This window comes from Sycon ciliatum, chromosome 1 (assembly GCF_964019385.1).
Source record: "Sycon ciliatum chromosome 1, ocSycCili1.1, whole genome shotgun sequence".
Taxonomy (NCBI): Eukaryota; Metazoa; Porifera; class Calcarea; order Leucosolenida; family Sycettidae; genus Sycon; species Sycon ciliatum.
Window position 1 is genome coordinate 59,820,860 of NC_088643.1, and position 15,239 is coordinate 59,836,098.

Genomic DNA, 15,239 nt, shown 5'->3' on the forward strand with positions numbered 1-15,239 from the left:
AAAAAAAACACTCGCAGTTTTGACCCGGTTTAAGATGCCCATGAAGAAGCTCAACTGCAACATTGACAAAGTGGACCAGTATGTTGTGTGAAAGTATGGTGTATGCTGCGTTTTTGTCACAGGTGCCAAACTCGTTGTCCAGCTGGAACGTTCGGAGCGGGCTGTCGGAGTGCATGTACATGTCAAAACGGTGCAAGCTGTGATCATGTGTCAGGTCGCTGTACCTGCAAGAGTGGATATGTGGGTGCAAGGTAAGTTAGTTTGTCAGCATTGCATGTAGTACTCGGAGGTTTCAGTGTGTGAGCACTCGACCCGAGCCATTTACCCATAATGTGTTCTCATGTTGCAAGGAACGATGAATGTATACTAAGTCGGAGTATACTCTATTCTCTGGACACCCATACTTGTAGTTGATCTAAGCACTCTGCGTATCTCTTTTGCAGCCATTGATCATATCACTTTGTATTGGTTCTGTGTTATAATGGCGTCTAGTTGCCAGAGCAAGTGCGGATCAGGTTTATTTGGCCAACAGTGTGGGCAGAGGTGCACGTGTCAGCATGGTGCGGCATGCAATCACATCACTGGGGCATGCTCATGCACACCTGGCTGGATTGGCGCAGAGTAAGTCAGTAGTAGATCCAATACTAGAAAAATACATGCTGTATCTATGGCGGGGCTTAACCGCGGCTGATAGGGGATTTTCAGTGTTTTCTGAATGCTGTCCAGAGTGGTGTAGTGTATCTATGGGGCTTAACCGCGGCTGATAGGGGATTTTCAGTGTTTTCTGAATGCTGTCCAGAGTGGTGTAGTTTTCAAGATGGAGAGCCGCTTTTGGTCATTGAGGCCTACCACATTATGCATTGATCATTCTTGAAGTGTACTATGAAATATTGCAAAAGCACTGCAGATCATGGAAATAGTACAGTGGTGTTATCCAATTCATTGCAAAAAATAATAATGGGGGAAGACTACCCAAGGTCACTTTCTGGATTATTCTTTCCATGACATTTGGTTTTGGTGTAGCACGACTTCATTGGACATGAATGCGTTCAAATTTTCCGCTTTAGGTTCCCAGATGATTTGATAAAACTGTGTAGAGAAAATCCAAGCTCCCTTCCTCCTCCTCCTCCTCCTCCTCCTCCTCCCCTCCTCCTCCTCCTCATCCTCCTCCTCCTCATCCTCCTCCTCCTCCTCCTCCTCCTCCTCCTCCCCTCCTCCTCCTCCTCCTCCTCCTCCTCCTCCTCCTCCGCCTCCTCCTCCTCTTCTTCCTCCTCCTCCTCCTCCTCCTCCTCATACTCCTCCTCCTCCTCCTCCTCCTCCTCTCTCTCTCTCTCTCTCTCTCTCTCTCTCCTTCCTTATGCAACACATTATTTCCACTGTGTTACACACAGCTGTGAGATCCCATGCCAGCCAGGCAAGTGGGGACAAGCTTGCCAGTCACGGTGCGAGTGCTACAATGGTGCATCTTGCTCAGCTGTCACTGGTCATTGCACCTGTACACCAGGATACACTGGGCAAGGGTAAGAGAGATGTGCTGACTCCAAGCTATGATGTGCAGAGAACGGATGTTGTACCACACTGCGCTAACATGTTCTTGACAATCATAGCTGTTTTGCGAAATGTTAAGAATCCTAGACTGGCTAGTAGCCTACTGCTTGCTCCACATGATCTATAATTTTCTTGTGCGTGAAAATCTAACATCTGATCTGATTCTTGCCATGGAATCACACCTTGACAGGTGATAAAATGAATTTAGCTTATACACGGTAATTAGGAAAGTGTTTCAGGTTGCTGAATATGCCTTTGCAACTTGACCTTGGGACACAGATGTGCCAACTTTACTCTATTTCACCCAGTGTCCTCCGTGTGGCAGCCACTACCCACACCCACCAGCCATCCACCAGTAGGACCAGTAGGGCCGTAGGGAGGTTCCGTGTGGCAGCCACTACCCACACCCACCAGCCATCCACCAGTAGGGCCGTAGGGAGGTTCCGTGTGGCAGCCACTACCCACACCCACCAGCCATCCACCAGTAGGGCCGTAGGGAGGTTCCGTGTGGCAGCCACTACCCACACCCACCAGCCATCCACCAGTAGGGCCGTAGGGAGGTTCCGTGTGGCAGCCACTACCCACACCCACCAGCCATCCACCAGTAGGGCCGTAGGGAGGTTCCGTGTGGCAGCCACTACCCACACCCACCAGCCATCCACCAGTAGGGCCGTAGGGAGGTTCCGTGTGGCAGCCACTACCCACACCCACCAGCCATCCACCAGTAGGGCCGTAGGGAGGTTCCGTGTGGCAGCCACTACCCACACCCACCAGCCATCCACCAGTAGGGCCGTAGGGAGGTTCCGTGTGGCAGCCACTACCCACACCCACCAGCCATCCACCAGTAGGACCAGTAGGGCCGTAGGGAGGTTCCGTGTGGCAGCCACTACCCACACCCACCAGCCATCCACCAGTAGGGCCGTAGGGAGGTTCCGTGTGGCAGCCACTACCCACACCCATCAGCCATCCACCAGTAGGGCCTGTTATGAACTGCTATATTAGGTGCCTTATGACTCTTGTGTCACACTGTATGTTGCTATGCATGCTGTGTACACGCTCACCCATATGCGCGCGCCTCTGCTTTATGTGTACACCTCTCATGCTGTGCATGTGTCTAGCCACGTGCGTAGCTGCACTCCTTTCTCAGATTGCATGCCCGTCTTTCTGTACTTCAGTAGTTGAGTCGATCCTTTAGTTCAGGGTGCTTCAGTCTGGTTCTGATAACTTACTTCTAACTTCTATGTCTCTTCCAATTCTCTTGTAAATAATTCATTCCCTAATCCGAAGTGTTGCGTTAGTGCTGGCTGGTCGAACGTGGGTTCCACTACAACTGGTGCCGAAACCCGGGACGTGTGTGTTGTATTGACGAGTGCAAACCCTGCCACGCCAGCGAGATGTCGCTCAAGTTTGACAACTTCCTCCAGCCGTTCCGTGGGAACGGGGACGATTTCGGACGTTTTTGGGATAAGTTTCTGGTGCTTGCAAACATACAAGGTTGGGACACGGACGACAAGAAAGTGAAGAATTTTCCGTTGTTCCTGACGGATGACGCGTTTCTTGTATTTTCACGGATGCCGGCAAGCGATCAGAAAGACAAAGATAAAGTCTTGGCGAAAATGGGACTGTCGTTCACTCTGACGAAGGCGCAGGCGTACGCCAGATTCACCTCACGGACGATGCGCGTGGATGAGTCCCCCGACGCCTACGTTGCCGATTTGCAGCGACTGAGTACTATGGCGGGGCACAAGGCTGATGACGACAAGGACCCGATGATCATAGAGCAGCTGATCAAGGGACTGCCGGTAGAGTTTGCCCGAGAGCTAAGACTTACGATGGCGGGCAAAGAGTTGAGTGTGACGGGTTGCCTGGACGTGGTACGGGCGTTGAAGGCTGCGACCTCGGACCACTTGACACGAGTGCGTGGCGATGTTGTTGTGGCAGCTGCCACCACGGATGAGCAGGCGTGTTTCAACTGTGGCGGAGTTGGCCACATGGCGCGGCAGTGCCCGAAAGCGAAGAAATCTGGTCGCAAGAGTGGTGCTGGTAAAGGAACGCGTGGCGAGCGTACTGGCCCTCGAACCTGTTACTTCTGTGACAAGCCAGGTCACATGAAGAGTGACTGTCCGGAGCGTAAAGCCTGGCAAGAGCGGAAATCGTCTGGAGCAGCAACGGCTGCAGACAGTGGCTCCCTGGCGAGGGGTGCGTGTTTGTGCACTGTAGCCGAGGCTACTAGAGCTTCACTGCCCAGAATCTACGTTGACGTGCGAGGCGTGGTAGGCAGCGAATGGGCACGTGCTAGAGCAGCAGTGGACACTTGTGCAAGTTACACAATGGTTACGGTTGAGTTCCTCAAACTTCACAAGATTCCGTTCACTGCTCAGCCACGTGTGTCTGTTGTATCCGTGGATAGTAGCAAGGTGAAGATCAGAGGAGCAGTTGATCTGGAACTGCAGCGCCAAGGGGATGGTGAACCGGTTAGTCTGCCAAGAGTGCGTGTGAATGCCTGCGTTGTCGACTCATTGACGGCTGTGGCAGCAGACCTCCTCCTCGGTGCTGACGTTATAGCTGGTGTTGGTGGCGTTCGACTCAGTTATGGCCAGGACGGCGAGGTCAATGGCGTGTGCTTTGGTCCTCAACCTAGAGATACCGGTGCAGCCGCTACTGCTGCAGCTGACGTTGAGAGCACACTCCGTCATGTGGACGTCACAGAGGACGATCGTGGTGTGACCCTGAAGGCCGAAGACGGAGAGCTCCGGTGGGACAACGACAAGCAGCATTGGACGTTGCACTGGCAGTGGCGTGATGGGCAAGCTCCTACATCTCCGATCGGCTCAGGGATCGGACAGTACGCGAGGCACAACCTGTCAGACAAGCAAGAGTCGCAGTTCTGTGACGAGATGGACGCCTGGGTCGAGAATGGCTACCTGATCGAGTACGACGAGGCTACGTACGGTCCTCCGGCGGCCATCATTCCGCTGCTCGCCAAGGACCAAGCCCACAAGGAGTCGACCCCAGTTCGTCCTTGTCTTGATTACCGTGGCTTGAATGCGGTGATAAAGTCGAACCCAGGCACTGATGCCCCAGCATGCGGTGAGAAGATCCGCAAGTGGCGACAGGTTGCAGACAGCCAGTTTGAACTTGTCGACATACGTAAGGCGTACTTGCAGGTACGAGTCGACCCATCCCTCTTGCGCTACCAAGTCGTGGTGTGGCGTGGGAAGCTGTACGCCATGTCACGGATGGGTTTTGGTCTATCGATTGCACCAAAATTCATGGACATCATTGTTCGGTGGGTGACGCGACGATGGCCTGATGTGGACAACTATGTTGATGATGTCCTCACGCCAGCGGAGAAGCGCAAGGCCGTCGCTGCAGAGCTAGCACGGTATGGCTTGCCGACAAAGCCACCAGAGCATCTACCCGAGGCGCGAGTGCTTGGCCTGAAGCTATCGACGACTGCTGATGGTACCATCATGTGGGCTCGCCGCGATGGAGTCGACCTCAGCTTCCGCCAACCGCTGACGAAGCGTGGTGTATTCCAATGGACAGGTCGGCTCACAAGCCACTATCCAGTGTGCGCATGGCTTCGCCCAGCCTGCTCAATGTTGAAGCGGCTATCAAGTGCAGTGGACAGATGGGACACGCCGGTTCCACCTAGCGTTCTTCAGTGTGCTGACGAAGTTGCTGAGCAGCTGTCCGCTCAAGACCCCGTCCGTGGTGTGTGGCATGCATCAGCCGAGTTCGATGGAGATTGGGCTGTGTTCTGCGATGCCTCGGATCTGGCAGTCGGTGTGGTCCTCCAGCTGAACGGCCAAGTCATCGAAGACGGTACATGGCTGCGGGACACAGCCGATAAGAAGCACATCAATGTGGCGGAGCTAGATGCTGCGGTGCGTGGACTGTCGCTTGCAGCGCAATGGCACCTGCAGACGGTACGACTCGTCACCGACTCAAAGACAGTGTACGGCTGGCTGAAGCAGGTCCTCGACAATGTGCGCCGAGTGAAAGTTGGTGGGCTGCACAAGATACTGGTTGAGCGGCGACTGGAAGTGATTGCTGACCTCGTCCAAACGGTCGGCCTCAAGGTCCGAGTGGAGTGGGTGCCGACTGACCAGAACCCGGCCGATGAGCTCACCCGTGTCCCGAGGCGGTGGCCCAAGGGTACAGCCGAGCCGAGTGATGTTTGTTCTGTTTCTGTGGCAACGCACAAGCATGCTATCGGGCCCGTTACTCTCAGTGAGATAAAGGATGCGCAGCAAGCCGATACCGAGATATCACAGCTGCTGGATGAGCTGAAGTCGGGAACCCCCCTGTCGTCGAAGCTGTACAGACCGGTCCGTGATCAGCTGTTGGACCATGACGGTGTGCTGATGCGTTCAGTAAAGCTGCCACTCGACGGTGTCGTGCAAGTGCCAGTCATACCACCTGAGCTTGAAGACCAAGTACTGAAAGCATCTCACAAGACCTCTGGCCATGCCACCTGGACGACAATGCATGACTCACTGCGCAAGCGCTGCTATATGCCGCTGATGGCCGAGAAATGCCAGAGTGTTGTCCAAGCGTGTGTGCCTTGCTCTGCAGCTAACCCGGCACGGGGACCGACTGTTGAGCCAACGCGTCCAGACGTACCAGGACGACCATGGGAGGTCATACAGATCGACACGTTGGAGCTTGGCCAGAGTGGAGCGCACCACTGCTGCCTGGTATGCGTCGACATGTTCACCAAGTGGGCGGAGGTACAGCCACTACGTCGACACGATGCAGCGAGCGTAGCAGCTGCACTGACCAAGATCTGCTGCCGGTGGGGCCCGCCGTCTGTCATTCGCATGGACAACGGCACTGAGTTCCGGAACGCGGTCGTAGCAGCCCTCCTGGAACAGTTTGGTGTGGTGGTGAAAACGGGTGCAGTTCGACATCCTCAATCACAAGGAGGGGTTGAACGGCTCAACCGTACAATCATCGGTCTCCTGCGTAAGGCGCTCGAGGAAACCAGTGACTGGACGTCTGAGCTGGAGTTGGTTCTGTTCTACTACAATGGACGTCGCCATGCTACAACCGGAATATCGCCAAGGCTGGCCATCACGGGCTGGGAAGGGCGCGATCTAGTAATTGATCACGACCCGACAGCATACAGCGCCAGTGAATGGGTAGACCGACTCGCCGGGCGCGCTGCTCGAATTCGAGACCTTGTTGAGTCGCTACTGTCCTCGAATGACTCTGTGTCAGGCGGTCCAACAGAGTCACCATACCGTGTCGATGATCCGGTGATGCTACGTCGCCCAGAGCGGAGTCAGAAGCTCATGACGCCATATGAGAGTGGATGGACGGTGCTGAAGATAGTCTCGCCATCGACCCTGGTGATCCAGCATGCTGACGGCAGAGAGAAGGTCGTGAACGTTGATATCGTGAAGCCTGGACACGCCCAGCAGGTAGATGGAACACTAGATGATGGTAACCATGATGCTGCCGAAGATCGCCCAGAGCCAGCTGCCTGTGATAATGTGGTGAGCATCGAGTTTGCGGCTGACATGCCGACTCAGCGCTACGATCTCCGAGGCCCTGGTAATCGACGACAGCCAGCTAGATACAGTGGATGATCAATGGCACCTAGGGGAGTGGTGTTATGAACTGCTATATTAGGTGCCTTATGACTCTTGTGTCACACTGTATGTTGCTATGCATGCTGTGTACACGCTCACCCATATGCGCGCGCCTCTGCTTTATGTGTACACCTCTCATGCTGTGCATGTGTCTAGCCACGTGCGTAGCTGCACTCCTTTCTCAGATTGCATGCCCGTCTTTCTGTACTTCAGTAGTTGAGTCGATCCTTTAGTTCAGGGTGCTTCAGTCTGGTTCTGATAACTTACTTCTAACTTCTATGTCTCTTCCAATTCTCTTGTAAATAATTCATTCCCTAATCCGAAGTGTTGCGTTAGTGCTGGCTGGTCGAACGTGGGTTCCACTACAGGCCGTAGGGAGGTTCCGTGTGGCAGCCACTACCCACACCCACCAGCCATCCACCAGTAGGGCCGTAGGGAGGTTCCGTGTGGCAGCCACTACCCACACCCACCAGCCATCCACCAGTAGGGCAGTAGGGCAGTAGGGCCGTAGGGAGGTTCCGTGCAAATTTCGCGAATGTGCTACTGGAAACCATAGCGACATGTACATGTACATGCATCAGCTTTTCAGGTTTGCCTAAACTGGAACACTCCTGTAGAGATCTCTGGCCAATGATCCGCCCCTGATATGTGCTGAAAAGCCACTATGCATTTGCCAGTAAGCTATGGGATATTTCATGTCGAACACTTCATTAGGCTGACCAACAGTCTGGTATGTCTTGCCTATCACATAATGATAATGTGCATGTCCTTGCATTGCCGCTACGATTTACATTATGTGCACATTTAGACCTGACAAGACCACGTGGCGCAGGCACTTGCAAACGCCCTCACAGATAGTTCACCTGCAGTGACACACCATGATGCAACTCAACAATTGATTCTCCTCTAATGAGGTTCTGTTATCTTGGGAACGAAACAAGTCACTATTCAGGAGTGTTGACTTGCGATTGTGGAGTGTAAACAACTGTTGCTTGTGAACTGTATGAGCTGGCGCCTGTGAGTGACATGTGGTCCTGTCAGGTCAATATGGACACGTCTACTGAGTCATGCATGCAGGGGCAAACAAGTGAAGACGGCATCCACAGAACTACCCTATTCCCCGGAGGATAAGCCGCACTTTAAACACAAGTGTAATTCGCCCAAAAAACGTTGATGTTGCTTTAATATACTACGATGGTCACTGAACTAATGGTGGTAAATGGTAGACATGTACAGTGCAGGCAACTGAAATCCGACCCCCTGAGTTCACATCGCAAAGACCCAACAAGGGATAGTAAAACTACGAAATAGAGATTGCTAGAATGTGAGCGCATCGCTCGGGGTCTGATTTCAGTTGTCAGCACTGTAGATGTCTGTAGTTTTGTGCCAAAATATCTGAATATCTAGGTGCGGCTTATACTCCAGTGTGCCCTGTACTCCAGTGTGCCTTGTACTCCAGTGTGCCCTGTACTCCAGTGTGCCCTGTACTCCAGTGTGCCCTGTACTCCAGCGTGCCCTGTACTCCAGCGTGCCCTGTACTCCAGCGTGCCCTGTACTCCAGCGTGCCCTGTACTCCAGCGTGCCCTGTACTCCAGCGTGCCCTGTACTCCAGCGTGCCCTGTACTCCAGCGTGCCCTGTACTCCAGCGTGCCCTGTACTCCAGCGCGCCCTGTACTCCAGCGCGCCCTGTACTCCAGCGCGCCCTGTACTCCAGCGCGCCCTGTACTCCAGCGCGCCCTGTACTCCAGCGCGCCCTGTACTCCAGCGCGCCCTGTACTCCAGCGCGCCCTGTACTCCAGCGCGCCCTGTACTCCAGCGCGCCCTGTACTCCAGCGGGCCCTGTACTCCAGCGCGCCCTGTACTCCAGCGCGCCCTGTACTCCAGCGCGCCCTGTACTCCAGCGCGCCCTGTACTCCAGCGCGCCCTGTACTCCAGCGCGCCCTGTACTCCAGCGCGCCCTGTACTCCAGCGGGCCCTGTACTCCAGCGCGCCCTGTACTCCAGCGCGCCCTGTACTCCAGCGCGCCCTGTACTCCAGCGCGCCCTGTACTCCAGCGGGCCCTGTACTCCAGCGCGCCCTGTACTCCAGCGCGCCCTGTACTCCAGCGCGCCCTGTACTCCAGCGCGCCCTGTACTCCAGCGCGCCCTGTACTCCAGCGCGCCCTGTACTCCAGCGCGCCCTGTACTCCAGCGCGCCCTGTACTCCAGCGCGCCCTGTACTCCAGCGCGCCCTGTACTCCAGCGCGCCCTGTACTCCAGCGCGCCCTGTACTCCAGCGCGCCCTGTACTCCAGCGCGCCCTGTACTCCAGCGCGCCCTGTACTCCAGCGCGCCCTGTACTCCAGCGCGCCCTGTACTCCAGCGTGCCCTGTACTCCAGCGTGCCCTGTACTCCAGTGTGCCCTGTACTCCGATCAATACAATAGATACTATAACTTCGTGGGTGGTGTTGCTCATTGACATTGTGGTCGGTGTGTATTTCCACATTGTTTCTTTAGGTGTTCGAACAAGTGCCCGGGCGGTACATTTGGTGCCGCTTGCAAGGGAGAGTGCACGTGTCTGAACAATGGGCTGTGCCATCATGTCTCTGGTACCTGCACCTGCGCTGCTGGCTATACAGGACACACGTGAGTCACTAGTGGACTTCGTTGGAGGTACTAAACAAGACAAGGGGTCAATTCATTGGCAAACACTCCTGGAATGCCTATGCCACGTATAGAGCAGAGTGCGTTCTCGGAGACCGTTTCATGCCTGGGTTAACATCAGGAAGTACTGCTTACCAAAATTAATACTTATTTTGGTTTCTGTCTGACATGCCCTGTGGTCTTCATATTCCTTACTGTGCACACAGCTGTGGGAGAAGATGTCCTGCTGATACGTATGGTCAGGAATGTGTACACAACTGTACGTGCAAGAACAATGCAACATGTGATCATGTGACTGGACATTGTCACTGTACTCCGGGATATATTGATGTGGAGTGAGTAAGGTTGATGATTGTGTGCATTGTGTTATGGGGGCACTACATCTACATTGTAGGGAAGTCAAGAACAACCTGAGAAGATATGGTAGCTTCTTTGGTTGGAACACATCGGTAATGTTAGGTCTTCAGGGTGACCGGTTCCTGTGTATATGTGTATATGAGCCGCGATGATGTTGGGGTGGGGATGGGAGGAGTGTGTGTGAGTGGGAGGGGGGGGGGGGGGTGGAACGCCTTATCTTAACTACAATAGAGAGTCTAGCACGTACTGATTCAGCACATGCAAATGGAAAGTGAAATGTGAATCTATGTGGGTCTTACCCTCAAGGCTGTCTGTTCCTTTCACTTCAGGGCAAGGCTGATTTATGTATGTTTGAAACCAGCATCACTGCAGGGCCACATTTATTGTCAATACAATGTATGTGGCCACACAGTGGAGAGAGAGAGAGAGAGAGAGAGAGAGAGAGTCGGAGAGAGAGAGAGAGAGAGAGAGAGAGAGAGAGTCGGAGAGAGAGTCGGAGAGAGAGTCGGAGAGAGAGTCGGAGAGAGAGAGAGAGAGAGAGAGAGAGAGTCGGAGAGAGAGAGAGAGAGAGAGAGAGAGAGAGAGAGTCGGAGAGAGAGAGAGAGTCGGAGAGAGAGAGAGAGAGTCGGAGAGAGAGAGAGAGTCGGAGAGAGAGAGAGAGAGTCGGAGAGAGAGAGAGAGAGAGAGTCGGAGAGAGAGAGTCGGAGAGAGAGAGAGAGAGTCGGAGAGAGAGAGAGAGAGTCGGAGAGAGAGAGAGAGAGAGGGTTGGAGAGAGAGAGAGTCGGAGAGAGAGAGAGTCGGAGAGAGAGAGAGAGTCGGAGAGAGAGAGAGAGAGAGAGAGAGAGAGAGAGAGAGTCGGAGAGAGAGAGAGAGAGAGAGAGAGAGAGAGAGAGTCGGAGAGAGAGAGAGAGAGAGAGTCGGAGAGAGAGAGTCGGAGAGAGAGAGAGAGAGAGAGAGAGAGAGAGAGAGAGTCGGAGAGAGAGAGTCGGAGAGAGAGAGAGAGAGAGAGAGAGAGAGAGAGAGAGAGAGTCGGAGAGAGAGAGAGAGTCGGAGAGAGAGAGAGAGAGAGAGTCGGAGAGAGAGAGTCGGAGAGAGAGAGAGAGAGAGAGAGAGAGAGTCGGAGAGAGAGAGAGAGAGTCGGAGAGAGAGAGAGAGAGAGAGAGAGTCGGAGAGAGAGAGTCGGAGAGAGAGAGAGAGAGAGTCGGAGAGAGAGAGAGAGTCGGAGAGAGAGAGAGAGAGAGTCGGAGAGAGAGAGAGTCGGAGAGAGAGAGAGTCGGAGAGAGAGAGTCGGAGAGAGAGAGAGAGAGAGAGAGAGAGAGTCGGAGAGAGAGAGAGAGAGAGAGTCGGAGAGAGAGAGAGAGAGAGAGTCGGAGAGAGAGAGAGAGAGAGAGAGAGTCGGAGAGAGAGAGAGAGTTATGTTCTGTCTCCAAGTTTCACTCTAAATCACAATCATCAGGCACGATGAAGGTTGTCTTTGGACGTCTTGTGTCTTTTGTCCATTGCAGCTGTGCTCAAAAATGTACATATGGATATTATGGACAAGACTGCGTGAAGCAATGTCTCTGTCAGAATGCAGCTGTGTGTGACCATGTAACTGGAAGTTGTTCATGTCAATCCGGATGGACTGGCGCAACGTGAGGAGACTTTTACGACTGCCATTGGCAGTAAATTGTGACCACATATTCTTACCAGAACAATGCACCATGTTACCGTGTGTGTGTGTGTGTGTGTGTGTGTGTGTGTGTGTGTGTGTGCGTGTGTGTGTCTGTGTCTGTGTGTCTGTATGTCTTTGTGCGCATACCCATGTGTATGCATTAACTGCTAAGAGAGATATGGATATCCTTATAACTTAAAATAATTGTTACAAGAATCATACCATGTCTATGTGGCTCTAGTGCATTGGAAGATGTATATGTGGGAGGGGGTGGGGTGGAAAGGGGAGACTATTGGTGTGGTTATACCCGATTTCTTGTTTTGCTTGCATTGTTGTCCGTTCAGCTGTGATGAAGCATGTTCCTCGGGGAAGTGGGGTCCATACTGCCGCATGGCATGTGAATGTCTCAACAATGCATCCTGTCTACCTGATACAGGCCAATGCATGTGTACACCAGGTTACATCGGAGTGAGGTAAGCATTGGAAGCTATGCTTGTACGAGTACCGTGATAGCCATTGCATCATGTCAATGTGTCCAGTTCAGAAGAGTTCATACTTGATTGGCACATGATGAGTGTCTGTGTGTTTATCTGACCTTGCTGTAAAAGAGTTATGTTTGTGATCCGGTTCAGCTATTGATGTTAAACATTCGCATGTCCTGCTATTGGCCGCGTGTTATTCTACTTTGATCTTTGGCAAAATAGTGTGTGTTTACTAAGACTGTTATTTGCACCAAGTGGAAAAGATACGTCTCCTCTTGTTTTAGAAGCGGTGAGGCCTCCTGCAGTTTCATACAGAATTACAGATGGAGCGGACTCGCTCCCTTCTATTTACACTGCAACGTTCGAACACATTTTCGTAGTTAAAACAACTTTCGGCATATGGCCCTCATCAGGTTTGCAATGATATGCACTCTACAAAGGAGCAGCAAATATACTGTGCTGTGCTGTGTTTGCGCCAAATGTGTCAGCTACAAAGGTGGCGAAAGGGATTGGTGATATATTAATATCCAGATACGATATATTCACAGTAGTGCCCAGCCAGCATTAGTGTTTACTTGCGGCCGCAAGTTGCGGATTTCAAAAGCTTCTCGCAGTTTTCTACTTGCTCTGTCGCCTGCCCTTGCCAGGACTGACACAGCCGAGAACACACTATCCGCAGCAGCTATACTCTCGCCAGAATGTTTGTCGCGCACGTGGTCACCCCATGGCTTATCGAGAGTGCGACGGCGTGCCTCGCCATTGTGCTCCCGAATTCTTGTTTCCAAGGAGCGTTCCGTCTCCCCTACATACGTTTCCCGGCACCATTTGCATTGCAATTCGTAGACTACATTCTTTGTCATACATACTCGTTCGCCTCCAGACTGACAGGTAATGCAAGGCCCTAGTGGACGTCCTCTTCGTCTTTTTTCAGTAATGTTGGGCTCGTTTACGCACTTGGGTGGTAACAGCGCCGAACGGCACAGTTGACGCCTGAGGCTGCCCGAGTGCTCGTATACGACACGTACCGGCAACTTGTATTTCCGTATTGCTTTGTTCACATGGTGGTGTACTTCATCGGACTTGAACGGTAGTTTAAGGAAGGCAAAGCGGGGATTACCGCGTCGTCTACGCCCCTCCGACCTGTTGTCTCTGCTTGTGACAGTCCAGTCACAGGAATTTCGGTGGTTCTCAAACGCATATTGCATCAACTGCTTGCATTTGTCCCATCGCACCTCATCAACACCAAAGACGCGCTAGACAATATCCGCACCATATACCCTGGCCTTAAAGCACCTGCTGGAACGATTCTGGCTACGATGGATGTGGTGGGTTTGTATCCCAGCATACCGATCGAAGAGGGCGTGAATGCCGTTAGTGACGTGCTAGAGCAACACTATAACAGAGTTGATATGCTCGGGCTGAGCGTGACCCAAGTCGGGACACTACTGAAGTTTGTTCTGAGTCATAACTACTTCAGATTTGGCAGACAGATCTACCACCAGCTAGATGGGGTTGCTATGGGGAACAACCTGGCACCTCCATTTGCCATCCTGTTTATGCACACCATTGAGACACGACTTCTTCAGGACTCACCCTTCCAACCTATTCTGTTCAGACGATACATCGACGATATCATCCTATGGACACATGGTAGGCAGCGCCTTCTGGAGCTCATAGAAAGATTCAACGCCAGCCACGAACGTATCAAATTCACGCATGAATTAAGTTGTGACAGTGGCTGCATAGACTACATGGACGTAACGATCGCGGTTGGGCAAACCGGAGAGCTGTCATTCAAATTGTTCCAGAAGGTATGCAGAAGTGGCCTACTGGTGGATTATTCATCGGCAGTTCCTCACCACATCAAGTTAGCCGTCGCTCAATCTCAATTCCTAAGGGCACAGCGACTATCGTCTAACCCCATGATGCAAGCCGAGAGCGAACAAAAAATACACAAACAACTGCGCATAAATAACTACCCAGACAGTATCATATCGGAAGCAAGGGAAGCTGCCAGGAAACCTCGGCGTAGACGACGCGGTAATCCCCGCTCTGCCTTCCTTAAACTACCGTTCAAGTCCGATGAAGTACACCACCATGTGAACAAAGCAATACGGAAATACAAGTTGCCGGTACGTGTCGTATACGAGCACTCGGGCAGCCTCAGGCGTCAACTGTGCCGTTCGGCGCTGTTACCACCCAAGTGCGTAAACGAGCCCAACATTACTGAAAAAAGACGAAGAGGACGTCCACTAGGGCCTTGCATTACCTGTCAGTCTGGAGGCGAACGAGTATGTATGACAAAGAATGTAGTCTACGAATTGCAATGCAAATGGTGCCGGGAAACGTATGTAGGGGAGACGGAACGCTCCTTGGAAACAAGAATTCGGGAGCACAATGGCGAGGCACGCCGTCGCACTCTCGATAAGCCATGGGGTGACCACGTGCGCGACAAACATTCTGGCGAGAGTATAGCTGCTGCGGATAGTGTGTTCTCGGCTGTGTCAGTCCTGGCAAGGGCAGGCGACAGAGCGAGCAGAAAACTGCGAGAAGCTGTTGAAATCCGCAACTTGCGGCCGCAAGTAAACACTAATGCTGGCTGGGCACTACTGTGAATATATCGTATCTGGATATTAATATATCACCAATCCCTTTCGCCACCTTTGTAGCTGACACATTTGGCGCAAACACAGCACAGCACAGTGTATTTGCTGCTCCTTTGTAGAGTGCACATCATTGCAAACCTGATGAGGGCTATATGCCGAAACGTTATTTTAACTACGAAAATGTGTTCGAACGTTGCAGTGTAAATAGAAGGGAGCGAGTCCGCTCCATCTGTAATTCCTCTTGTTTTACCCAGAAAAGATTGGCCACTCATCACCCGCATTGTAATTTTAAAACCCCTGTGTATAAACATATTCAAACATACCATCATGCATACACACACGCACGGGCA

General features: G+C 52.6%; 1 protein-coding gene across 2 annotated transcripts in view; it reads left to right on the forward strand.

Moving 5' to 3' along the window:
• The window catches only part of LOC135804653 (multiple epidermal growth factor-like domains protein 6), a 51,006-nt gene that overhangs the window by 13,149 nt on the left and 22,618 nt on the right, over positions 1-15,239 (forward strand). The window contains exons 8-14 of one of the 2 annotated variants that reach the window (XM_065318574.1): positions 123-251; positions 493-621; positions 1,392-1,520; positions 9,644-9,772; positions 9,997-10,125; positions 11,653-11,781; positions 12,146-12,274. In XM_065318574.1, coding sequence (XP_065174646.1) covers positions 123-251; positions 493-621; positions 1,392-1,520; positions 9,644-9,772; positions 9,997-10,125; positions 11,653-11,781; positions 12,146-12,274 — 903 coding nt within the window. The remainder of the gene's footprint in view (positions 1-122; positions 252-492; positions 622-1,391; positions 1,521-9,643; positions 9,773-9,996; positions 10,126-11,652; positions 11,782-12,145; positions 12,275-15,239) is intronic. The other variant, XM_065318575.1, reaches the window with a different exon arrangement.